Genomic DNA, 26,477 nt, shown 5'->3' on the forward strand with positions numbered 1-26,477 from the left:
GGCGAAAATGTGACAATCACGATCCAATCATTGACAAACACCGCTCATCTCAGCATGTTATTAAGTCACAAGGACGACAAGCGAAAGACAAACACGAGGCAATTCAAAGTATAGCCAAGATCAATTTATTACAATCCACTCACTCAGGAATGCCGTCAACAATAAATATGTCTCTACTCCATGTCAAACTTTCAGAAAGAAAAATGTAAAAGGATGTGCATTACTTTGATTCACAAATAATGAACTAATGCATTTAGTTATCTGCTTTTGATGAGTAACAAATGAAGAAAGAAAACAAAAACATATTTAGGCTGTGGACGTCCAGTCAAAGGGGAAAAAAACGAACTATATCAGCTGTCATTGAAAATTAAATAAATAGAAGGCGTTGGTGCTATAATCTTTGCATAAGCGGCTTAAAGCCCCTGTGAGACGTGTGTTAATGTGTTATAATAATGTTTAGGTGCTCAGCATGTTGGCATTATGTTTGAATCCCTTTCTCAGCAAACGTCCCCATTAGTTTCTTCTCTTTGCCTCAACAGTGAGAATAGTGTGTGAAATCAATACTTAGAGAGAAGGAGTAAGGCTTACGGTGCTGCATTCTGATTAGAGGTTGACCGATTAATCAGTCGGGCCGATTAAATCGGGCTGATATTTGTCTTTTTTTATAATAGTCACTGGCCGATTATTATAACAAATCACAAAAACTTTGTTTTTTTGTGTGTTTTTCTGATGACCTGTTTCATGTATCTAATATTACATAATACATATTTTAAAGTATAACTGGTTCCATAACTGGTAACTGAAGTTAAGAAATGATTTTTGTATATTTATTATTCTCATCATTAATCAATTATATTTTATCAGATGGAGGGAGAAAGAATCGGTCAACCTCTAAATCTGATCACAGTCTGTAAGCAACGGACTACTAAAAAACAGTGTTTGAGAAACAACATATCACACACAATTTTCTTTTTTTAATTTTACAAACAAAACATTGAATTGGTCATGACATTATTGGTAATAAATGATTACAAGTGTCAACGGAGGCGTTACAGTTACACAATCCATGTCTTAAAGGGGCTAAACTGTAGAAGCTTGGTTATTTTTTTTTAGATACTTTAGTCCAAAAGTGACATTAAAGACAATGTAGAACAAATGTGTCAGCCCACAGATTAAATCTATCTTTGGTGGCCGGCACGTTGACCATGGACAAAAAGAAAAACAGTGAAACAGTTCATAAATAAATCAATACATTTGCTTGACCATCAGTTTACCATACATTCAACACGGGAACAAGTGTGTCTGTCTCCTACTGTTCATGAATGCTGCTTACAGACAGATGTGACGGTAACCTAATCCGCTCTTTGTGCTGTGAGGCATTTGTGTACAGCGAGCTCGCTCTGCGCAAGAGGTCAAAGGAGAAGGGGCTTTTTAGTGACAAAACATTCTGCATTTGTCAAGAGGACACACAGTAAACAGTGACCGCACAAGTATACATTATGGAAAATAATCAACCAATAGCATCTAAAAACAAAAAGGAATGTAGCCACAGCTCTGCCTTTTCCATGATCTGTGGGCTTTTATGAGTTGTGTGTAAGTCTGTCCAACACTCACAGATAATGTTTGCTGCACAAACACAAGATTATTGAGCTATAATATGAAGCTGTTGGAACAGTAACTCTTTTACCCAGTAACTTTTACCATTACGGCAATGATCCGACAGTACTGAAGCATCAAAAAGACACAAACTGTTACACACACCACTACATGTTATTATAAATGTGTGAATGTTGTTTGGCATTGCTAAGCCTTTTGAAGTCAGTGATACAATATTTAAACTTTGGCTTAAGTTCTCTTGTCTTTGTTCTTGATCTGGTGCCAAATCAACCACCTCATAACGGAGAACACAGCATAATAATCCTTTAAAATGAATGCAACACGTGTGTTGAAATAACAGTATATCAAATTAAAAGTACCATGCGCCAATTCCTTATGATTATTATTATTATATGTTTATGACACATTTGTGCTTTGTGTATTTGCATTTTTTTATTTAGTGCATTAAGTCACATCAAATGACCAAAAGCATTTATGTTTTCTTCCAGTATCAACAACAATAAACAGTTGTTGGTAACACTAGCAAGTCCAGTCGCCCCCTCCAGTCAGCTACAGAGGTTGTCTATGACCTGGATGACTGAGAACCTTCGCAGACATCCTTCTAGTATCAACATCCCCTTTTCAGAAGCCTGTTTTTTTGGGGGGGAAAGCTACTGCCAAGAGAAAGGCTGATGTGGAGCGATCCAAGACCAGAGGGAACATCGGTGCTGCGTTAGAATGGTGGCGACAACTGAAAGCCCAGAAAGGGCTGCAAAGTGATGCCATGGTGGCCCCGTTTCTACTGGACAGGTAGGTTAACTTTATGTCTTTGTGATCTTTTGAGAGTATTTGTTGTTTTTCGGCATCACGTTGTCAATTGAACGTATCCAAAGAAGTTAGCGCCACCGAAACGTACCGAAGGTTACCAATGCTGCGCAGGGCTCGAGAATCCGTGTTCCCCTGCTCTGGAGGCATAGCTGCGGAGGGAAGTCTGAAGAAAAGGACTTGGACTTTTGAATTCAGAATGTAGACTGCTCTAACTGTTTTCTCCAACCCTACCTTTAAGTGCACCTAGTCAACTGCTTGCAAAAATCTTATCAGCCTATCACATAGCAGCAACTGTATGTAGAAATGGTCAAGACAACCCTGAGCATCAGGAAGGAAAGGTGACTTTAAACATGAAACAGTTGTTGTTGCAAGGCAAAGTGGGTCTAAACTACTGCTGATCTACTGAGATTTTCACACACAACCATCTCTAGGGTGTAAAGAGAAGACATCCAGTGACCAGCAGTTCTCTGGGTAAAAAATGCCTTACTGATGCCAGACGTTAGGGGAGAACAAGCAGACTGGTTTGAGATGAAAGAAATACGACAGTAACTCAAATGACCACACGTCAAAACTAAGGTATGCGGAGGATCATCTCTGATTTCACAATGTGTCGAACATTGAAGCAGATGGGCTACAGCAGCAGAAGACCACACCAGGTGTCACTCGTGGCTCTTTACATTTAGGTGTCATGTGTATCAGACACGGTGGCCGATGAGTGGAGATAAATGAAATGTAAACAAAGCTTAAGTCAAAAAATTCCACTCATACTAAAGAATGCCACGTTTGTCAGCTCTGTGCTTATTGGTCGTCTTAAAGGGACTAAAATTGTACCATTCACAGTATCTTATCTCGTTCTTGCCCAGAAGCTTTTAGTCATTTTCGAATCTATGGCTGATGCTAATTTAATTAGCAGCGCAAGAAAGAAACGGGGGTGGTGGTCAATTTCCCAATCCCACTTTAACCAGTCTACTCCAGGTCAACTCCTCTACTTCAGTGTGTTGCAGTGCAAAGTGCAGCTGCCTGAAGGATGAATTAAGTTAATAATGTTTCACAAAAACACAAATATTTACTTTGAGGTTGACTGAATTTGGACCAAGTTAAAATGTGTGTCTCCAAACTTTTGCTCATATTGCGATGAAGGACGTGGTTTTTGTGTTGCTCTCACTGAGCTGTCAGATGTCAGGGCAACGCATGACGAAAAAAAAAAAGGTTTTTGCCATAACGAGATTAAACTCTACATGTCTACTTTAATCTCGACATGTCGAGATTTAACTTGACATCTTCGAGAATAAAGTTGGAATATCATGTCGAGATTTAAGTTAAATCTCGACATGATGATCCAACTGTATTCTGGGGCCTTTGCTGTGGTAATGCGTGCGTCTCAGACGCTGTGCACGCCTGTGCTCCACACCCTCAGGATCAAGCAACTTAATCAATTGTATCTTGGGATACAACATAACCTCTCTTTGTATTGCACAATATCGATATCGATGTCCTTGCATCTGCCCATTTCCAGCTTTTTCTTTCAGCAAGAATGTGCCCACTTGCTCCAAGGTTGAATGATTTTTCTCCTTCTGAACAGACAGAACTCTTGGGCACAACCTTTTCAACATCTAATTACCACACTGTGTGGCGTTTTGTTGAATCTGGATTCAGTGGCAGCTTCGGTGGAGCGGTCGCTCTCTGTGATGGACATGTTGAGATTAAACTTTCTAACTTAATTCTCGAGTTTAATCTCGACATACTGAAGTACACATATCGAGATGAATCTCATCATGGCAAAAAAAATTTCTTTCTTTCTTCCCTGTTTAATGTTGTTTACCTTTTCATGATATTTCCACCTCTGTTAAATCTTCAGTGTCAAACACCCTATGAAACATCGGGGTGAGTTAGCCAGAGCGTTGTCTTACATTTTTCGGTTTTATTCTATGTGGGTTTTTTCATTCATTGCCGAATGCTGGTGGGCAACCAAACGAGAGAACAATTCCCATGATCCCACACTGCTTCCTGATGTCTTCCTGAAATCTTTTGTTCTTGTTTCAGAAACGACATACTATCACATTTGCTTTGCTTAGTTTTACTATGGAAACAATATTTCCACAACACTCCCTATTTATGTGTCCATGAGTTTGCACCACTGATGTTGCACTTGTACCTAAACTCTGTCACGTTACTTTACGCGGATTAATTTCCAACAAAATGACTCGTACAGTATATTAAAACCAATACAATACAGCATGTTCTGACATAAACAGCATTACCAGTGCAAATCAAAATAGGAGGGAAAAAGGAATAAATATATGCAATAGCAACAAATAAACACTGGATGGCGCTGTTGCATATGTTTTCCCTCATACACTGAACCTGCCATCTATGTAGAATGATTGAAGCCAAACACTACATAGCTACAGTGTGGCGATTGTACAAATTCATATTTGCTCATTTCCTCTCCCAGCTGCAGTGCAGCCTGGCTGTTTATCTGAATAATTAATAACTCACTTAACACACAAGTCTGAGTTAAACGTTTTCATGTCAATGAGAAAGAAAGAAACTGTATCTATGAGTAAGATACTCCACTGTTATCAATAAATACATAGATGTATTAGACTTAGAGTGAAATACACTAGTTGTTATAAGCTTTGATGAACGTAGTTAGAGACAGTTTCTGTAGGTGAGGCTTCATGCCCTAAAAAATAGCCTAACACACACATCGCCCTGCGTCAGTGGAGATCTGTGCATCTCTCTTGATCACCCTAAATCCCTTCGACCTCTTACCTCTCCATCGCTTAACCTTTTGTCTCTCAAATATCACTCTCATCTACGAGTGCTTCTCGTGCTCCTGACCCGCGCGGTCCTCGTGTGCTCCTTGGCCATCACTGAAGGTAGGCCTTGCAAGGTGGTAATGGTCGTCTTGGTCCAGTAGTCCACCTCTTTGAAGATCCGATAAACCCAAAGCTTCAGCTCAAACAAAATGGTTGGTCCGTTTAACTGCGAAAATGAAAAGGGAGAACTTGTCAAGCTCTGCCCTTATGTTCATCCACAACTTTTACTTTTATGATGTCAGCAGCACCTACCTCCAGTCCCTCCAAACTGGGACTCAGGACCGGCGCACCATCTACAGCTTTGAGGAGTTCTCCTACATTGCTTAAGAGCAGGGAGAGTCTCTCCTTCACCATTTTCCTCTGCGTCTCATAATCGCCCTTCTTCCCACCACCCAGCTCCTCCTCCTCTCTGGCGATGGCTCTCTCCAGCAAGCTGCGGCACTGTAGCAGAGCAGAGTGGAGACACCAGAGCGTGTCCCTGATGTCCAGCTGGGAGGAAGTAGGAGGGACGGACACCAGACGACCATCATCCATCAAAACATCTGTGGTGAGACTTTCCTTCTTCCTCTTGAGGATGGAAAAAAGGGGGAAAATGTGAGATTGAGGATATGATTCAGGGTCAAATGAAAGTGCAGGAGGAAGACTTGGAAAGTAAAATGCATGAGTACAGGGTTGAAGAATGCTTTGTCTCAAGAATAACAGCACTGACGTTACTTTAAACAGCCCTGAGGCAAAAAAAAGATACAGATCAGTATTAATGTGGTGGTTGTGATGTGTTCAGACTCATCCTTTGTTTCTAAAATATACCTGTCAGAGATTACTCTTCCTTTATGAAGGGATTAGTGTGCAGCCTTTTTTCTAATGAGGCCTATTTAATCATTTTTAATGGGTGATTAAAAAACCCAGGCAGGGGTCAAAGGTCTGGTCATGTGGGGGCCGGTCATGTGAAAAAAAGGTAAACAATGCGGGGAAATGAGCTTAAAATCGTATCGCAATATTCCATCAGTATAACGCAAAAAAAACCAAAACATTTATGATGCAAAATTAAATAGAAAATTAAATAATAGCACATAGACATCTGTAATAAAAAAGACTAAACATGCTCATATATCAGTACATAGAAAAGTTAGGTATTGTTATTATAAGAATATTGCTCACTGTTCATGACGATAGCTAACAATCATATTTAGTATTATATTCTGTCTATAATGTAGCTACAGGTGGAGGAGGTCATGGGCCAGTTCTGTTCTAATTTGATATTAAGAGACAGGCCGCATAAAATTGAGTGTGGGGCCGTATGTGGCCTGCGGGCCGCGAGTTTGAGACCTCTGGGGTAGTGGTTAGCAATGTTGCCTTTGCAACAAAAAGAGCCTGTGTGTGCGTGGGTTTTCGAGTTGCAAGGTTAATTCGACAGTCTACACTGATCGCGGTGTGAATGTGAGAGTGAATGGTTATTTGTCTGTTATTTGACGGTTATTTTCATAATCTATCAGTCTGTTAATTATTTTCACGAATTCATCGTATAGTCAGATGTCAGAAAATGTTGGGAAATGTTGTTCTTAAATATCTTATTTTGTCCACAAACCAAAATGATACAGTTTTCATGATTTTTTCGTTACGGATTCGTATTCACATTCGAGCAGATGTCAGAAATTTGAAATGTAATATTAATATTTAATTAATATGCATATTTGCACTTTTTAATCAAAAATAAATCTGATGAGGTTGTGTTCAGTACACTGCAAATCAGACATTTTTACTGTACAGTTTTTGAATGCAAATTTCAAGTTGAAAGTCCCATATTTGCACTTTTTAATAAAAAAAAAGAAAATCAACTTTGAGATTTAATAAAAACACCAATTTCACAGAAAGTTTTTGAGAAATTTCTAATTTCAATTATTTAAAAAACACTTAAACCAACTTATCGCTTAGAAAAATAGCTGATAATTAATTTAGTAATCACTTAATAGTCAATTAATCGAATAATCATTGCAGCCTTAGTGTTTGTCCTGTGATAGGCTGACGGCCTGTCCAGGGTGCAACCCGCCTTTCGCCCTATGTGACCCTCATGTGGAGGATAAAACGGTAGCCGTTGAATGAATGAATGAAGTAAAAGGGAAACAACACATGCAACAGTACTGTCTGAAAACAATCATGCAAATATCTAACTGCAATTTTTCTGATTGTGATTTGGTTTGTGATATATATTTTTGTATTTGTTATTAATTCAAAACCCGGTGGAGCATTAGCATAAAATTGTCTATTGTATTGCAAGATTAGAATTCAAAGATATTAGCTGTTTCCAATATGTATACATCTTTAAAACATAAACATGATAGAACATTGAAGAAAGAAAATAGAATCATCAAAATGCAGCCTTTACGATTTGCTAAATGTGTTATTTTCTGAAGAAATGATGAATCATTCAGCCCTAATATGAAGCTACAGCTTCCAGAATGAAATGGCTAAACCCAAAATATTGTTTATACACTTTAGCTGTAGGCACTAATAGCAATGATCTGTCCCTTTAGACATTATATCTTATTAATATCACATGCAAAAAAAAAGAAAACGGAGTAAAGAAGTATGGGTGGTGGTTGGTTTGGTAGAAACCAAAAGAATGTTCAGTATAGTCGTTAATAATAACAGACACAAATATCACTACAACATTCAAAATAATTATCCAATAGAAAAACTAGGAAGTTCAACAATAAAAGGGCAGAAATACTAGCTGTGATTAAAATGGCTCAATTCGTTCCTCAGGTGGGGATCAATAAATTCACATCTACAAGCTTCATATAAAATGTGTATTATACTGTATGAACAAAAAAATGCAGCACGTCAATAATTTCATAGCTACATTATGACAAAATGGACATTAAGCTGTGGCTGCTGGTGATGTGGTGTGAGTTTATCTCACTGGCACGTCTGCAACTGGCACCAGCTTTAGTTCTTAAGTGAGTTATGAATCCCAGAGGCCTCCTCCTTGTGTCATTATACAGAGGTGTTAATGTTGAACCCTGCGTGCAACTTAGTACCAGTGAGACAGAAGACATAGCTCTGAGAATCTGCAGCAGAGGACATGTGAGGTGTAGAAAAACCTACCTAAATATCACATAAATGCATCACTAATCACAGACTGTAAACATTTTAAATTAAAACCAAAGCAGTAACAACATTTGAACAATGATGTTTTTAAATTGCAGTAATCTCCTTAGTAACTAAAATCATTTAAAAGAGGACTTTAGAACATTTAGAAGCTGCTCAAGATTGTGATATTGGTATCGCATGTGAAAAAGAGGCATCAAGCCGTCTCTAATGTGGGGCAAAACCTGGTCCTAATGGGGCAGAAACTCTTTTCTGAGGAACTGGTTTAATTTAGGGCTAAGATTTGACTTGTGATTAGGTTATAGTTAGGGTTACGCACTTAGTTGTGATGGTTAACCCTTAGCACTCGTGCACCCACGGTAAATTGCCGTGGGAATAGTACACAACTCCTTATATAGACATCATGGGGGTGTGTGTGTGTGTGTCTGTGTCTGTCTGTGCATGTGTGTCTTTGTAAGGACCAAAAAACCTATAAAGCAGCTAGGACATTTGAATTTGAGAAAGTGAGGACATTATGGCAGGGCTTCACAACTTTAAAGGGCTATAAAGGGTTTTAGAATTAGATTAAGGTTAGGTCACGTTAAAGGTCAGACATTTATTTGTGATGGTTATGGTTATGGTAAGGTAATGCATTATATCTATGGGTGTCCTCACTTGACCTGATGTGCAAGAATGTGTGTGTGTGCTTTCAACAGAAAGAAAAGTGAAGAGGATATGATGAAACGAGTTAGTACTTTGAGATAAATGGGTGATTTTTTTTTTTTATTTACCAGGCCACTCCTTTGCTCCTAGCAAAGCATGTGAAAGGAAAGATGACGCAGTGAACTGGCAAAGTATAAAGTTTTAATAACCAGCAGCTCTCACACCTATAGGCAAAGAGACTAGTGGAAAATAGATGAAGGCTTCGTGCCCAGCAATCAATAAACCTGTGCCAAAAAAAACGCCTACTACTGTCATTCCAACTGATTCCACCCAGTAACACCCCCCAGGAATCTGCATTCCTACCTGCTGCTGCTATAACACACATCCTTTCCTTCACTCTCTCTCACTTACACACACACACCTACACACTCCCTTTTATCTTGCTTTTGCACATATTCCTGTCTTCTTTTTTGCTGACTCTCTCTTTCGCTCTCTCTCGATTGCACACACACACACACACACAGGTTTCCATGACTTCCGGGGACATTGCATTGACTTACATTCATTCCCTGGAGACTTATTCTCACCTTGACCATGATTACTACTGGACTAATCCTAACCATGTCCTAATCCTAACTTTGAAACATGCCTTCACCTTAAAATGTCCCCATAAGGAAGACAAGTCCCCACAACATAAGAAATACCAGGTACACAAACACACACACACAAGCACAGTGTTAGAAAAAAAACAACTATTAATTTTCAATTTAACCTTGGCCCATTTCTCAGTCTATCTCTCTCTACACACACATACACACACACACACAGTATAAAGTAAACCTATATGTATAGCTACTGTATATAGTACTATACTTACATATTACATGGAGAAATAAACGCATGCATGCACAGTGAAGACCATTAATTTGGACAACATAACTCATTTTACATTCTTTGTGTGTACAACCCTAACCCTCATGGACATAATACATTTCCTAGCCCATCACAACTAACTGCCTAACCCTAACCTAAACCTAATTCTAACCCTAAAACCAGGTCTTAACACTGAAAAAAGGTAATTTTAGGGGGTGTCAGAATGTGAAGACCAGGCAAAATGTCCTCACTTTCCCCAAGTGTTATAGTGCTCACAAAGATACCCATACAAGAATACACACACACACACACACACACGTTTTGCATTCTTTGTAGACACTCATAGACATTATACATTCCCCAGCCCCTTACCCCAACCTTAATCATCACAACTACATGCCTAACCCTAAAACCAGGTTTTTAATCCTCAACAAGCCTGTTAAAGCTGCGTGGACCAGCCAACATGCCCTCACAAAGGTAGCTTTGTTGGACACTTGGTCCACACAGCCTTTTAAAGACATGTACACAGGTGGTAGGTTGCTGGTGGTGCAAATCACTCACATAGAGCTCGAGTAGGATGGAGCACTCCTGGCTCAGCTGCTCGGCTATAGCCGTGGCCCGGCTCACGGTGGACCTGTTGGGCTCCGGCCCGCCGATGACTCTAGTCAGCCTGAAGGCCATCACAGTAGACCTGTAGCTGCTTCTGCTGCCGGGGGTTAAACACAGTGACGTGCTCAGGCACAGGCCGCTCCTCTTGTGATATCACTCACTGTGTGTAAGACAGCACCGGATTCCCGGCGGTCATGGTTCACGCCGGCCTGTCATTCCGCCGAAAGCCGGTCAGTGCTGCCTTAATTAGAGCCAGAGCGCCGCTCCTCTCTCAAGTTTCGGTAACAGACTTGTTTCCCGGTTAGACCGACCTTGTCTGCTTACTGTTAGTTACTTGTGTTACAGAGTTGGTGGCCAACTCTCCGCCTCCTCTCCCCCGGGAACCTGATGCCAGGCATGAGGAATTTAAGGGGACTCGCGGGGGCGGAGGAGAGGAGGAGCTCATCAACTTACACTCTGGAGGAGTTTATCTGACTTACTTGTTCTGACAAAGAAAGATAGTCTAGCTATACATAAGCAGGATGTAGCCTAAACTATTTAAACTGAATCCGTTTTGATTGTAAAAAAAAAAAAAAAAAAAAAAAAGTTGCCTGTACATCACTGATAACAGACATCCCTGTGAGGATGAGATGCTGTGGTGGTGCCAGTCATTTCGGTGGCCTAGAGATTGGGATATGACCCCCCCCAACCGTCACCACCCCTTCCTGTCCCCTTGATCCACTGTTACCCAACACAAACACACCACTGTGGTTTCTAGAAACAATTTTCTTATGTAACTCCTCAGACAAACAAACAAAGCTAGTTTTCCATGAAAAACTAAAATATGTATAATAATGTATAAGACACACATTAACAAACACACAAACAAGTATAAAACACTACATGTGTAGCCTTGGTTACGGTACATATTGTTTTGTATTTATATACATTTATGAGGCCCTTTTTCAGTTGCACATAATTACAAATTAAGTTTATTTAATCTTCTTATAGGCTATTAAATATAATAGTTCTGTGCATTTCACATTATATAGAGCATATTTAATATCTAATATCTTGACTAGCAAACTGATATATGTCTATATGTATATAAATAATATGGGTGATTATTAATGTAAATGTATGTTTTATAAAGTATGAACTGTAACCCGTGTGTCACCCAGAGCCCAGAGAATGCTACCTGTCAAGATTCAGGGTTACACATCAACAGTGACATTTAGTAATTGGTAATAAAAGTAATATAAAAATATAGAAATGGTAGATGCTGCCTATATGGCCTATGCTTGGCTCTGGTGCCAGTATCCTACTTGAATTATAGTCTACATTTACTTCATTAGACCTGTTTTTCTTCTATATTTCTTGCCTGCACTGGTGCGTGTTAATGTATGCATCAATAATAACGATCCATACATAACTCTAGAACACTGCCAATGACCATTCTGCTAATTTTAGTTTTATTAGGTGATAAATCTGTGAGAGTGGATGGTTGTTTATCTCTATATGTGGCCCTGTGATGGACTATTAGACCTGTCCAGGATGTACCCCGCCTATCGCTCTGTCAGCTGAGATTGGCACAGCAGCCCCTGTGACCCTCATGTGGTGAGGTAGAAAATGGATGGATGGATAGCTGATAAATCTCCTGTACTCACCCAAATAATACAGTTTAAAACCATATACACTCCACAGTCACTTTATTAGAAACACGGGACACCAAATAAAGTGTCACAAGTGTCGCCGGGTGTGCTCTTCGCTATTAACTCACACATTCATACAGCACATCTATGTGCATCTCATTTTCTTTCTTATCAGATCAGATACACTCTGCCAACACAGCCATCAGGAGCAATGTGGGGTTGAGTGTCTCAAGTGTTTCAAGTTGAAAGATGACTCGCTCTACCACTGAGCTACATGTTGTGCATGAGAAGCATAACAGTACTTCTATCATTTAGAACCATTTTGAACATTCTCCTCTGACCTCTTGCATCAACCAGGCCCTTTCACCCAGAGAAATGCTGCTCAGTTGATATTTTCGCTCCTTTTGTCCATTCTCTGTAAAACCCCAGAGTTGATTATGTGTGAAAATATTCAGACCTTTTTCCCATCCTGATTCTTGGTTTGAAGTTCAGTAGGTCATCTTGTGCATGTCTATACTTCTAAGTGTATTAAGTTGTTGATATGTGGTTGGCTAATTGGATTTTGCATTAATAAGCAGTTAAACAAGTGTACCTAACATAGTGGACAGTGAGTTTATAAGCAGGATGTTGCCTGGACTATTCCAAAATTATTCTTTGATAACAAGTTGCCTGTACTTCACCGATAACACACCTGTACCTATATGGTACTTTTTATGATTGGTTTATAAAATATGTTTAGGTGTTATAGATTACATTTTTAGATCTACTTACAGAACACTAATGGGGCCCATTCTGTAAAATTACTTTTATACTTATTTACTCACCCAAGTAGTATTTTTTACAGTGTAATGTTGTTACACTATAAAACCATATAATGAACTGTATTACAAACAAATCAAGTCATTATCCATCCATCGAAGGCAATCTCTTTTAAAGAATTCAAATGTCTTTAATATAATTGCATGGTTATGTTTAACGCCTTAAAAACAGTTGTTGGTGTTTGTTTTTTGAACATGGCCATGTCATTATATTGAGGGCATTGTAATTGTCTAAAAGAGAGTATACTGCAGTGATCTCTGGATTTGGTTCTACAATCCCACCCAAAGAGCAACACAAACAAACTTGATGTAATTACCGGAAGCACTTAAGTTTTTAAAGGATTACGGGGGTTTGACAAAAAATATTCTCCTCATTGAGACCAGGGGTTTTACAAGGTTTGCATTGCACTTTGCACTGCAGCAAGTTTTCGGAATCATTATAAGAAACTTATATTCTGGGAAAAAGTATTGTGAAAAAAAGCAGCATGAGACATGAAGGACATTTCATAGCTGAAAAGCACAGGTTTAGTTGCATTAGGAATGGCTTTGTTTATTAGACTACCAGGCTCCTATAAACTACATGAAACCTCAGGCTATTAGTTATCTATATCTGGACAAATGCTATATTATTATTTATAACTTTATACATGTATAAAGTTCATGATTCAGTATATTTTGATTTAGAGCAGCACACAGACAAGCACAGATATACAAACCACAAACATTAAGGTAGAGAAAGCACTCAAAGAGTTACAGTTACACTGGTGATACACTCTAAAAATGTATAATGAAAAAATAATAATCTGTAAGTGCACAAATGCTAACAATGTGTAAACATTCTGTGTTAAATTAACAAACTACTGATATAAATATATAGATGCAATAATTATATATTTTTATATTCATAACCAACTTTTCATTTGAAGACAAATCTCAAAGTGCTACAAAGATACATAAATTGTATCAATTTAAAAGCTTTAAAAAGCTAACATACATATATAAAAATCATAAGAAAGTATAGGTATAAAAGACACATGAAAGACAGACCATTCGTTTTTCTGAAACAGCTTCATCTCCTCTAGACAGTGCAGATACAAGTGATCTGTTATAGTGTATGTTAATTGCCATTGTAGTTTCCCTCCTCTGCTGCAGGAGGCGCTGCAGGCAGCTACAACGTAAACACAGTTGTGGCTACATAGAGGCGGCTAACACGGTGGCTAACACTGGTACAGATTAGCTTGACAGTTGAAGAAGAGGACATGGTTTCATATTTTTCGCTGTATTGTTTTAACGAATTAGAGCGTGACCACAACAGTTTCGCCACACAGGAGCAGTTTTCGGTTACCGTTTTTATTTTAAGACAAAGCTGACACAAGGTAACATAGCTTAGCTTAGCTTCCGTCCGTTGTAAAAGTATGAATTCTCTGGTTGGATACGGGACGTCATCTGAATCTGACAGTGATGGGGATGAGGACACCAGTGGATTTGGGTAAATATTCAACTTTCTGGAACAACCATGTAAATAACCTGTGCTGGAATAAAGTCTGGACTTTCGGTCAATAAGGTTAAAGAAGTTTCCTTTAAAATTGTTCAAAGGGGCCACACAATTAAGTCACTGTCGTTGTCACTGTGAAAAACTGACATTGATCTAAGATTGCTGTGATTACCATGCGGAGACAAGACAAGGCATTTGTAGATTTATTCTGGATAATATCATCTGTGACTTTGAACCCTTGTTTGAAAATGTTGTTCCTCGTTTCCTACAGGCCAATACAAAAAGGAAAACAAATCTGATACATGTAAACATTAATATATAGTCAATGGAGGATATCGCTCTAGTGTAACCTGTACTTTTCTCTGTATATTGAGATCTGTTAAGAAGGCCTGTGATGAGGCGACATCTGTCCAAAAGACCCGCAACTTCTTGCTGGAGTCTGGTTCAGCATCCAGTAATTCAGGCAGTGAGTCAGCACCAGAGGAAGGGGGTCCTGAATCCTCCTCGTTCCCACTACATCCCCTGCCATCACCAGCATCGTCTGCAGCCAGTCAACCCAGGCTTCCTGTTCCTTCCCTGGGCTCACTCAATCTTTACAAACTGCCTCCTCCTCCTCTGAATGCCTGCTCCGACAGCAGTGTGTTTGCAAACCCTTTCAAAGCTCAGGCAGACCAGAAGCTCAGTGCCTTGCAGAAACATGTTCCTTTAACAATGCAAGCCAAACCCTCCCAGATAGGAGGCAAACGTGTGTGTGTGTCATACAGGAAAGACGGACGGTGCAGGTTCGGGATCAAATGCAAGTTTGCGCATGACAGTGACCTACAGATGCCAGTCACTGCCGCTGATGGTCATCATCTTCATTCTCCCATGGGTGATGAAGCACCATCATCAGAACATGATGTGCCTAACACAAGTAGCTCAAGTGGAACTGGCTCCAAGAAGCCCACTGAGGAAAAGTCAGGAGGGCAACAGGTGAAGAAGAGGAAAGTTGGACTGAGCAACACTTTGATTCCTCCTAAACGAGCAATGAAGCAGTATGCCATGCTCAGGGACAGAGAGCGGGTCAGTATGTCCTAATGGAACACTGTAATATGAATAGTATGTAGTGCAGCTGAGGTATGTTCTCTCTGTGTGCATGTCTGTAGACTGATTTGTGCTGTCTGTTAGTGAAACAGTCAGTGAATTCCAATTACGTTATATCTGGTAGTAACTTTCATTGTGTAAATAATGTAACGTAAAAAAACCATGTAAAATAAAGACATTTTATCTTTGCACAAATCCCATAGGCAATGAATCCTTCTCAAATAAGAATTAAATTGCAGTCTGTGCAATTGACTAATGGTGTTATTCAAACTACTATAATAGATTAATAAACCTAAATGTATTCTCTCATTCATCTAATACTTTTTTTTGACTTGTCAGCATCAGGTTTTGTAACTTTATATGCCTGTGTTAATGTTTTTTCTTCACCAACACACTGAAATCTCGATAATTCCTGTTAAGTACTTAAAATAGCCACTAGATGGCCCTCACACACTCATTGTGAACAAAGTTATCTGAGTCTGAACATCAGGAATGTTCTTAGGCTGTCAATGAAAACACTTTGTATAAATGTTTACACATTTATTTACATCATATAAATGAACAGTTTTTGTGTTTGCCTGCCACACATCCTTTATGGCAGATGAGAGTGGTTGATTTAGTATTCAAATGTTCAAGTACATTGCCTCACTTTATGCAAATTTTATAACATTTCAGTTGTCATAGACAGTTACGAGTTGTCTAATTCAGTTTGGGTATATATTTTTTTATACTGTTCTGCACATTACATGGGTCATTAGTCCTTCAAAGTCAAGCAAGGCTCAACAAAGAGCTGCACAAATATTACAAATCTTTAGTGACACTGTTAAAATCTAAAATATGCACATTTTTATTCCATCTACACCTTTCCTGGTCTTTGAGTCTTCCGTCTTTCAGGGTTCTCTGGGTTTGTTTTTTTCCTCTTATCAAGAAAACGTACAGTAGATCTGAACAATAAATGAATGGCTGTTTTGTTTTTTATTTCAGTGATCACAGATTCTACTCACCTCACACATGCTGAGGACATTTATACCTTTCAAACATGTGTTTGGTGATCAAACTATTTTTGATTTATTCCAGTAGGAACTCACCACACATCTGGCATTTGATGTGCTAAATATTACTAAGAGGTATGCTATGTTATTGCATATTAGCAAGTGATTTGCAATTTGACCTCAGCATCAATACACACACTCTCACATAAAAGGCTAGTTGAAGTTTACAGGACCTATATACAAAGGCAACAACTTACACATAAAGACATATATATATATATCTTTCCCTGATACAGATATTCTAAAAATCTACCAAATATGACTATAAGTGAACAGTACATATTATATTGGTGATCCTACATTTACTTCAAATGTTGCAGTACAGGTCACTGATGATTTCCTCATTAGTGTGCTCGATAATCTTTTTTTTTTTTTTTTTACATCAGTGCCTGCTGTACATGTCGCTCAGTGCTGTCTCCTTGTCCCGTCTGCTCCCAGATCACACCGTCCTCCGCTGCAGCCGCAGTCTGCTGGAGGGAGTTAGCTGAATGTGAGGAGGAAGTGAGCCCTGTATTGTCCAGAATAAAACTGCCCCCGTTGGTGGAGGTTGGATCCTGGGAATGGGGGTGGGTATGGGACAGGAGATGGGGGCTCGGGGCAGATGTCTGCAGGGCGTGAAGTTGAGAAGTCGCTAGAATGGGGATCTGCTGGATGTGGGTTTGAGATTGGCTGACCGGCTGGAAGGTCATTTGTAGGATTTGTGTTTGCCCCTGGCCCTGTTGCTGGGACGGATATGACTGCAGAGGCTGGAGCTGGGGTTGGAGGGTCAGTTGTTGGATTTGTGACTGCTGAGCAGCCTGCACAAACTGGACGGGCATCTGCAGCTGGAGGTGAGTCTGCTGCTGGTTGTCAGCTGGGGAAGAGGGGTTGGCGGGGGACAGGGCAATCGTCACTGGCACCTGCATGGTATGGAGGCTCTGGTCTTGTCCCAGTAAAACCACTTGGTGACTCACTTGTTGGGTCACATGACCCACCTGCTGCCCAACTTGCCCTTCATGGCTCAGCTGTACCACTTGCCCGTCTTTCCCCACTTGGCTCACATCCAAGCTGGTGACCTCTGCGTGCCTTGGGTTTCCTGGCAGCTCCAGCAGGGAGGCGGGGGTTGTGATGAGTGCTCCGGCATTTGCTGCCAGCGCCTCAGCAATTAGCACCTCTGGGTGGCTCTTGGCCTTGTGTGCCACCACACAGTCCTTCTTCTCAAACTTCTTTCCACAGATGGAGCAGGAGAACTGATAGGTGGCATCAGCATCGTGCTTCTTCATGTGCCAGTTGAGAGATGCCTTCTGGCGACAGGTAAACCCACAGATCTCACATCTATTAGAAACAGAACATTGAGAGTAAAGGTCAACTGAATAGATACGGTGAATGTCTAAACACAGGAGAGTAAATGGTCAAATATTGTGAACGGGGAAATACTAACTGTAGGGGTTTCTCTCCTGTGTGGATCATGCGGTGGACAGCCAGGTTGTGGGAGCTCTTGAAGGCACGAGCACAGAACTCACAGATGTAGTCTCTCTGGTCTAGAATCACACAACACTTAAATATAAATGGGTTCTCTACAAACAGTACATTCGGGGGGGATTCAGCAAATTCGAACTTCTTGATATTTTTCACTTTCATTTGAAGCACGTTCATTTTGAACTTGTGGTTTTTCCTCAATAAATGTATCATTCCATTTTGGTTTAAGGAGGTAAAAGAAAGCTGCAATCACAAGTGTTTACCTGTGTGGTGCTTTGCATGACGCAGCAGCTGCTTCTGAAGGCGGAAAAGGCGTCCACAAGACGGGTGAGGACACACATATTTCTTCTTGAGTAAGTGCTGATACTTTATATGGTGCTGGGGTGAAAATCAAAACAAAATGCAGAACAGTTTTAGGTACATGTAGTATTTCAAACATGTTGTGCACAGCATAGTTCCCTTGAGCTGCAAATACTAATACCGCCAGGAAATAGTGTTGGTGGACTCATTTTTAGTAGAGAAACAATGTTTGTATTTGTGTGTCAACACAAAAAAACTCTGAGTAAGATAGGTTTAAGTTTTCTAAAAACAATATGCCAATGTTACGCAGCCCCAGACATGACGTAGGAGGGAAAAAAACTTTAACAAAATGCTAATTCTTGGCCACGAAATAGATATAACATGCACACTGAATACTAATTAATAATATTAATATAATTCCCACGAATTACCTTGACAGCTTACTGACGACTGCACGTAGAGATCAATGTAGTTTCTCCAGCTCTTTTGATGAATATGAGGTTGTAGCTTGTCGTCTACATCACTACGACTCAAAAATATGTCTTGCGTGCGTTTCAACAATGTTTTGTTTATATGTTATTGATGATGGCGGAAGTTCTAATCTGTGAATATCTTTCCAACTTTACTTTAGCTACACTAATTTAATCTAAATAAGTTACACTTATTTAGTATTTTGTCCATGTCATGCCTGGGGCTCCATACAATGTTGACGTATGAGATAACAACACATTTTTTTGGCAGACTTTGAAATAGATTTAAATGTATTAAATGATTTCACTGTGATAGAAACAATCCACAGTGGAAATGTGCTCAGACAAACCTGTAGGTAGCGAGGATGAGCCAGGACTGTCCCACATCCTTCCATTTCACAGCGCACATACTGCACTGGGGGCTTCTTTCTGTTATGTCAAACAGTCGCCACATATTTAATTAAATGGATTTTCAATGCAATGTCAAATCAACAACATATCCTTTTAATCTGAATGCTCCACTGCAGACAGAAGTTTACCTCCTCTTTGGTAGCCGTGGGGTTTTGTCATCCTTTTTCCGTCTGCCTCTCCTAAACACAAAGCAGAAAGGAAACTATGTAAAGTCATGATATATAATAATAAAATGACACCACACATTGAAATTAATTCAATTATTTTGTGACTATGCAAACCACCACACACACACACACTTATTTCAAAGCAAGAAATGTCACAGTAGGGACAATGGTGTAGTATTAGACATACTCTAATACTTAACAACATGAATGTCTGCTACTGAAAAACACATAAAGATCCACGTGATGCGGCTGTGCTTACTTCCTGGGTCCGTCTGGGTCCTCCACAGTTTCTTCTTCTAACTTTGCTTCATCTTCGACACTTTCCAAATTGTCAGAACCTTCTATTTTTATCTCGGCCACTTCTTTCTCTTTTTTGGGTTCCTTCTCTTTTTCTTTCTTTTCCTTCAGTCTAGGAGGAGCTCTGCGTTTTGCTTTAGGTACATCCCTAAGAAGGAAACAACAAAATGTAGTTACCATGCTATTACTGCTATATATTTGAACAACGTAAGGCACAAAACACTAAAGGTTAAAGTCACTAAAGGTTGAGGTCAAGCCTGGTTTGCATTGGCTTCCCAACAGCTCGACTGAGATCAAACATATTTAAACATGTGTAAATTACAGTGTTATCTAAATTATCAGAGTGATTTTAAATATTTACAATCACTGAGCTTCAGTTTCATATTCACCATGTTGAAGATTTTTAATCACCTCATGAGATACCATCAACATATTATTGACTATACTCCAATTAAGATATAAATATGATGCAGATGTCTAAAAACAAATGACACACATACACAAACCTTTCCGCCTTAGGGTCGTAGCTCTGGTCATTTAAGTCGTCTCTAAAAGGAACATCTTCATCACTACTGAGGCCCTCCTCTTCCTCTGCACCGCTGAAAGCAAAAAACAAAGACTTCAAACTCTGCGCTCAGTTATTAAGTTAGTGCACGTTAGATATAAGTATACCTTTGACTCAGAGGCTGATAGTTGAGCTCATTAACATCATCCTGAAATGGAGGGTCTTCATCATCCAAGACTGGCTCTGCAACATCCTCAGTTTCCTCCTCTTTGTTTTCCCTGGGAAATAGTTTGAAACACGGCAGTCGTGAAAACACACACCACCAAACTCTTCTCACTCTTACAATTTTCAATTCAGTAAAACAGTAAAATGCTTTGAGAACAGTGCATAAGAAATATCAGATTACACGTTTAGATGGTATATTAAAGCTATGTTTCTTTTATAATGGATTTTTAAATGGATTTGATATCCCAACAATCAGACCAAGTAACAACTGTAGTAATAACTGCCTGACAATAACCGTATCAAGGATATAATAAACAGATACAATACAATCAGAAATAAATGGGACATGTTAAAATATCATTTAAATAAAATTGTAGCCCAACTGTATGCATAAGTTTTGTAAAAGAAAACCAATGTTCCATGTATATATCATGGTTTATCCAAACGTGTACTTACATTTCATGCTTCTCTTTATCGTTTACCTCTTCCTCCACAGCTGAAGAACAAAAAAAAAGAAAGTCCATTTGTATAAATGATATATAACAGCAAAACAACCTAACTAACCTATAACAGCCCATTGCATTCTATGAAGATTCATTATATATAAAAGGCATACCATTAGTTAGTGAATAATGCTTCAGTGTCTCTATGCCTAAATGATTTGAATTAGGAAATACAGTTTCTGGATTTCTGAACCAAAGCAGCTCATTGTCAACAGGTTGCTCACCAGCTGGATTCTCCAGTCCAGGTTCAGTTTTACACACAGGCTTGGCAGAGCTGCGGTTTGCTCTGCCAGACGGGGGCTTGGCACGAGTCTGGGCTGGGGGGCGTCTGGAGGGGAGAGCTGGAGTGAGGGAGCAGAAACATGCCATCAGACATACAGTGTACCTACAAGTGCAGTAACACAAGAGCCCACACACAGTAAATCCTGCTGCACATACACTGAATGAGTTGGCAGGATCGCCGATTGTTGAATTTCATCCAAAGGTTATTTGAATACTCGGCTTTTGGGATCACTGCACTCTGTCCTGAGCTCATACAGCACAGATGAACTCTCTGTTGATACTGACACACATTTTAATGTAAATACGGTCTGACCTCTTTTCTAGACTCTTTCATTATTTCAAGTTCCTTTGCAGTATACGAAGCTTCTGTTGGTGATGCAGCAAATGCGAGGCGTCACTGATGGGTCTCCGCTCCACCCACATCAGCGGAGCAGAGTGGAGGTACTTATATGGAGAGTGGATAGTAACGTGAAAGCAGAGACAAAACTGCACTGTCTCGTCTGCTTTCGTCAGTTTTCTGCTTGTCAAAGACTTCTTCAAAGAGGAGTCCATACAATAGTGCAGCTTCATGTCAGACAAACAGTGTTGTTGTTGTTGATATGGCAGCACACAGAGGGGGAGGTGACGTAAGGGAGGGTGACTGTGAATGGATAGCGATCAGATCTTTATGTGGACACTGGAGATGTGATGAAGCACTATTCGATCGCTATCTGATGACAGAAAACGCATTACACATCTCTGTTTCAATTTAAAAACATGTCAATTCTGTTCTGGATATGCCATACGGTCCACACTTCTCTCAATAACTGAGAAGTGTGAACATGCTGCTGTCCCGTTTTCGTTTGATACGGAGACCTTTGAAAAACTATAATGAAGTTACCCACATTACATTCTGACTGGTTCTTATTGCCACAAGTGGACTAGCTGCAACCAAAAAGCTACATTAACACTTACTTTGAATATTAATTGCTTGGATCAAAATGACTGAAATCCCTGCTTTCAGACAAACAGCTTCACTGGCACATGTATGCCAAGAGTACCTGTGTGCTGTACATGGGGGCGGGCAGTTACTAGGTCAGGTGAGGGTGCAATTGTTGCAGAGCACAGGAGGTCAGAGGCCTCTCCTTGATTTGTTCTGATTTGTTTGGCTCGGGAGCAAACAGGTGCACACTGCACAGCGGATAGTTGGCTGGCATTTAGCCCTGCTCCTAGACTGTGTTCCTACATTAAAGAATGGGAACATTTTTTGATCAGCTAAGGTAGAACAGATGACTTGAAACAGCATTCAGCCACGGAGAGACACAAGACGAAAACACAAGCTAAAATGTGGATCTGATATCAGCACGTTCTTTAGCCAATGCCACCAACAACTTCTGAAGCTGAAAACAATTGCTGCAGATGAGGTTTCATCTCATATGATTATGTGGTGGTTGACTCATTAATTGTGGCATTTTTTATTTTCGTATGAAATCATGGCAATTTGGCCAAAAAAAAAATATATGGCAAAGTGGTGTGCATATTTTTATATACTGCAGTAAGTGTGTGTCTTTGGGAAAGCAGTGCAGGTCGGCTGGACGGAAGGAAGGAGTCAAGCAATCGGTGCTGTCATTAGTACTGAGAGTAAGTCTAGGAGTGGTGTTGTAATTTATAGGACGTTTAGACGTAGTTAAAACCATGGAGGTACAGTATATAGTTCAAACACTTGCAGTCACTGTGCTTTAATAATGGGAATCTGGCCCTACTTATTTTTGAATGGAGTTTCGAACAAAGTAAAATTAATATTTTCATAGTAGATGATCTTACATGACATGTGCTTTCAGGTGTGATATTATGAATGCAATTACTACTAGTACTGGATCTGATAATGAAGTGCACGCCAGGGCGCAGATGGTTATTGTTTGAAAATATAGTCATATAAATGTAGCCTTAGTTATGAGGGTGATCACTTGATTTACATGTGCATTATGCTGTGGGTTCATAATGGAATTATTGATCTATAATGTCAAAAAAAATCCTCCCTACTGCATCTTGTAAATAGATACATAGATAGATAGATAGATAGATAGATGTGTACTATTACGTTTGATTACCTTGAGCATCTGTTGAAGGATTCTTGCCGTCCTCGGAGCTGCACAAAGGAGGGGATAACATTGAGACGCAGTGACATGACTTTCATTCACCACATAATTTGACAAGAGTCTGCACGTGGAAGTTAAAACACTGTATAAAATGTGACAAGTGCGGAGGCTCAGGTAAGTGTCCCTCCACCCTCCCCATGCAGAGAGCCGCATAAAGGGGACGAGCCATGCTGAAGGCGTGCGTTTGACAGGGACCGACACAAATACACGTTAAATCCGTCCACGGGCTCATCATAAACAAATGTGGTGCTTTTTAAAAGACAGCTGTCTGTTTAACTCACTCTGTGCCTTGAAGGCTGTCACCTGCGACACCTCCCCCAGGCTCTGTCCAACCCGCAGGTTCTGTCATTTTCTTCCGTCTGAAGTTTGAAACTTTCCTCCGCTTGGTCGCGCCGGCGTCCGGGCTCGGCTCGTCTTCGTCGTCGCTCTTGCTGTCCTTCAACCAGGCCGGTATTGCTCTCGTTGACCTGTCCCTCAACACCCGTCCCGAGCTCTGCGGGCTAGACGCAGCACCGTTGACTCCCGTTGATGAGGAGGAGACGCCGGACCTCGGGCGGCCCGCTCCTCGATCTCTGAGCCCCCTCCTCGGTGTGACAGTCGTACTGGTGGCCGGGGTCTGATCTGCGGCCTTGTCCTCCGCCGGCTGTTCACCTTTATTTACATCCCCGGTTCGATCGCCGGCCGGTTCCATCACCGTGAAGACACTTCTGTCTACCGCAAATTCCGCTTACAGTCAATCGGGTTTACTTGTAAATAATAGAAAAACGGCCCACATTTGGTGTAAAGACGTTTTGGTTGCAAGCGGCCTTTATCCAACAGTGGCACATTTTCTCTCAGTGCACCGAGTTGGTCGCAAATTAAATGCATATATTTAGTAATTGGAAATTGAAAACTTTTCTTAATTATCTATTCATCAATAAACCGATATAATTTTAAAGAAGCAGACACTATTTTCGCGTTCTTAAAGCTATAGTAAACCTACATATTCGCCCGAACCTTGCGCACAACCATTTTGTGCGCTTTGTTGCGTCTCCTTTAAGCCTAATCTAAACGAGGGTCACGTTAGGGAGGGGACACGCATTTTAGCAGCTGCTACCATCATGTGGATTTCCCTGAATGCCTCTCACTGATCGAGTCTACCAGCCACATCGTTTATAAATCTACGAAGGAAGCAGCCGCCATGGAGAGGCAGCGCCACTCGGACGTCCGCTGAGGCATCATGGGAAGTGTAGTGCAGGTCACAAACGGCTTGGAATTTGGTTGTAACTCCTTTATCGTGCCTCTCCATCTTCGGGATATAAAACGCTACAGAAAAGTTATTAGTTATTATTGTTTTTTTTGCACGATAAATATTACAAATATCAAAGGAAATACGGGTAAATTATACATATTTCCCTATAACCTACATCAAAAGTTGGTGAAATTACATTTTTGTACTGTTTGCTTAATCACAAAAAACAACATTTTACTCAACATGCAGACTTTGACTGCAGTGGTATTAATTTATTTGTGACTTCAACGTGGTTGCCGTTGAAAACTTTGCTTCATGCTGCTCTGATGAGATGTATTTGCCACTAGATGGCGCCAGTAACCTACATCACATACAACTTTGTGTCCTTTCTCATGACATTTTTTACAGTCACTGTAAAAAACGTGAGGCGTAGTGTTTGTGTTGTAGCAGCATGTTCAATATTACTTGGAAATGAACTCACCTTTTACCAGTGGCCTGGCAGATTTTGTAAAGCTTTTTATTTTATTTTTATTATTTTTATTAATTATCCACAAAAACCCACAAGTCCCCCAGTGACTCAAACTACCATGAAGTTATGAAACTTTGATCATTTTTTACTCTATTCCTTCACCTCACGGAGTGGTTTTTAGTGACTCTGGGTGTGTGTCTGTCTGTTTGTGTTTCTGCTTCTGCTTCTGCGCTTGTTGTCCTGATTTGTCCACTGGGTGTCACACTGCTGTGTTGTTATGATAGATCTGTTTGTGTTTCCGCACTTGTCAATATGACCATATTTGCATGAATGGGGTGAAATCTATTTCAGTATGTCATCCAAAATGTGACAAAAAAGTCATAGTTCAGTATGTTGTCCAAAGTGTGGAGACTTTCCAGGGTGGGCATGAGTTCTGTTTTTTTTTTTTTTTTAAGTCCTAATTAAAGTTTAGCAGGTGGAACCTTTGGTCTCACAGTAACTTGACTCATTTTGGTGACGTACCACAACAAAAGCTACACTGGTGACAAGGTTTGGATCATCGAGACATTTCTTACAGGGGCAGAAAGAAAACTGTGCAATGCTTCAGAAACTAACAACAAACCAACGTCAGCCAAAGTGAACAATGATTCACGACTACCAAAACCCAAGATGAGAAAATACGACGACAGTCTTGGATTCATGGTGAATGTGGTAGGAGATGAAGAAAGACTTCTCTGTGTGTTGTGTCTCAAAACACAAAATACAAAAAAAAATTGTATCGCTAAAACAAAACACTTCACTTTACAGGAAGGGTCAGAGCAGACTGTGCAGGGAGAACTCCTTAAGGCCTTCTACGACTCAGTAGTGGCATCAGCCATTTTTTATGGAGTGGTCTGCTGGGTCAGTAGTATCACAGCTGCGGACAGGAAGAGGCTGGACAGACATTAAAAAAAGCCAGCTCTGTCCTTGGATGTCCCCTTGACCCAGTGGAGGTGGTGGGAGAGAAGAGAATGGCTACCAAGCTATTATCTCTTATGGACAATCTCGCCCACCCCCTGCAGGACACCATCACAGCACTGGGCAGCTCCTTCAGTTAGGGTTAGACTGAGACATCCTAAATGTCTGAAGGAGCATTATCACAGGTCGTTACTTCCTGCAGCCTTTGGTAATGCAAGTTTATTATTTATTATTTTTATCTTTACTGTCTTTGCTGCTGTAACAATGTAAATTTCCCCACTGCGGGACAAATAAAGGATTATCTTATCTTATAATTGCACATTTCATATTTTTATTTCAGGAAGCAATATGGAGCTTATTTGTATTGCTAAAGCAAGAAAAGTGTAAAGTGTGTTCTAATACTGATATTTCTTTCAATAAATGTTATACTTGACAAAATGTGACAAAAAAGTCATAGGTTAGTATGTCGTCCAAAATGAGACGAAAAGTCATAGTATAGTATGTCGT

At 40.1% G+C, this 26,477-nt stretch overlaps 3 protein-coding genes and 1 long non-coding RNA gene across 5 annotated transcripts in view; 2 read left to right on the top strand and 2 right to left on the bottom strand.

Moving 5' to 3' along the window:
* The window catches only part of LOC131466721 (uncharacterized), a 20,389-nt gene extending 18,156 nt beyond the window's left edge, over positions 1–2,233 (top strand). The window contains exon 3 of the long non-coding RNA XR_009241449.1: positions 2,106–2,233. This is a non-coding gene — a long non-coding RNA (uncharacterized LOC131466721). The remainder of the gene's footprint in view (positions 1–2,105) is intronic.
* Positions 2,234–2,260: 27 nt separating this feature from the next.
* cntf (ciliary neurotrophic factor) lies at positions 2,261–11,002 on the bottom strand. The gene is made up of 3 exons (XM_058640156.1): positions 10,431–11,002; positions 5,499–5,813; positions 2,261–5,412 (listed from the first exon to the last, which is right to left on the bottom strand). The coding sequence occupies exons 1-3, from the start codon at positions 10,548–10,550 to the stop codon at positions 5,239–5,241; spliced, it is 609 nt and encodes a 202-aa protein (XP_058496139.1). The 5' UTR covers positions 10,551–11,002; the 3' UTR covers positions 2,261–5,238.
* Positions 11,003–11,178: 176 nt separating this feature from the next.
* Positions 11,179–15,814, top strand: si:ch211-113e8.11 (uncharacterized). The gene is made up of 2 exons (XM_058640154.1): positions 11,179–14,416; positions 14,797–15,814. Exons 1-2 carry the CDS (start codon positions 14,343–14,345, stop codon positions 15,497–15,499), a joined length of 777 nt encoding a protein of 258 aa, XP_058496137.1. The 5' UTR covers positions 11,179–14,342; the 3' UTR covers positions 15,500–15,814.
* Positions 15,815–16,084: 270 nt separating this feature from the next.
* On the bottom strand, positions 16,085–24,465 carry zfp91 (ZFP91 zinc finger protein, atypical E3 ubiquitin ligase). 2 transcript variants are annotated; one of them, XM_058640152.1, is made up of 12 exons: positions 23,595–24,465; positions 23,266–23,303; positions 21,118–21,234; positions 20,847–20,886; positions 20,333–20,443; positions 20,161–20,259; positions 19,623–19,808; positions 19,325–19,375; positions 19,136–19,214; positions 18,279–18,393; positions 17,978–18,077; positions 16,085–17,871 (listed from the first exon to the last, which is right to left on the bottom strand). In XM_058640152.1, exons 1-12 carry the CDS (start codon positions 24,002–24,004, stop codon positions 16,935–16,937), a joined length of 2,283 nt encoding a protein of 760 aa, XP_058496135.1. In that variant the 5' UTR covers positions 24,005–24,465; the 3' UTR covers positions 16,085–16,934. The 2 variants fall into 2 exon arrangements, with proteins under 2 accessions (XP_058496135.1, XP_058496136.1); XM_058640153.1 differs by having other exon boundaries at positions 20,167–20,259; positions 23,595–24,462.
* Positions 24,466–26,477: the final 2,012 nt, after the last annotated feature.

This window comes from Solea solea, chromosome 10 (genome assembly GCF_958295425.1).
Source record: "Solea solea chromosome 10, fSolSol10.1, whole genome shotgun sequence".
In the NCBI taxonomy this organism is placed as follows: domain Eukaryota; kingdom Metazoa; phylum Chordata; class Actinopteri; order Pleuronectiformes; family Soleidae; genus Solea; species Solea solea.

Bases quoted from the DNA above. Each gene is read 5' to 3' on its own strand.
- cntf (XM_058640156.1), bottom strand. From the start codon at position 10,550: ATGGCCTTCAGGCTGACTAGAGTCATCGGCGGGCCGGAGCCCAACAGG. The intron at 5,814-10,430 runs GTGAGTGATTTG...TCCATCCTCAAG, and splicing joins CCATCCTACTCGAGCTCTAT to AGGAAGAAGGAAAGTCTCAC. The intron at 5,413-5,498 runs GTAGGTGCTGCT...TCATTTTCGCAG, and splicing joins CCAGTTTGGAGGGACTGGAG to TTAAACGGACCAACCATTTT.
- si:ch211-113e8.11 (XM_058640154.1), top strand. From the start codon at position 14,343: ATGAATTCTCTGGTTGGATACGGGACGTCATCTGAATCTGACAGTGAT. The intron at 14,417-14,796 runs GTAAATATTCAA...CTGTATATTGAG, and splicing joins GAGGACACCAGTGGATTTGG to ATCTGTTAAGAAGGCCTGTG.
- zfp91 (XM_058640152.1), bottom strand. From the start codon at position 24,004: ATGGAACCGGCCGGCGATCGAACCGGGGATGTAAATAAAGGTGAACAG. The intron at 20,260-20,332 runs GTATACTTATAT...TTTTGCTTTCAG, and splicing joins TATCAGCCTCTGAGTCAAAG to CGGTGCAGAGGAAGAGGAGG. The intron at 18,394-19,135 runs GTTTGTCTGAGC...TTTTCACCCCAG, and splicing joins CTCATCCTCGCTACCTACAG to CACCATATAAAGTATCAGCA.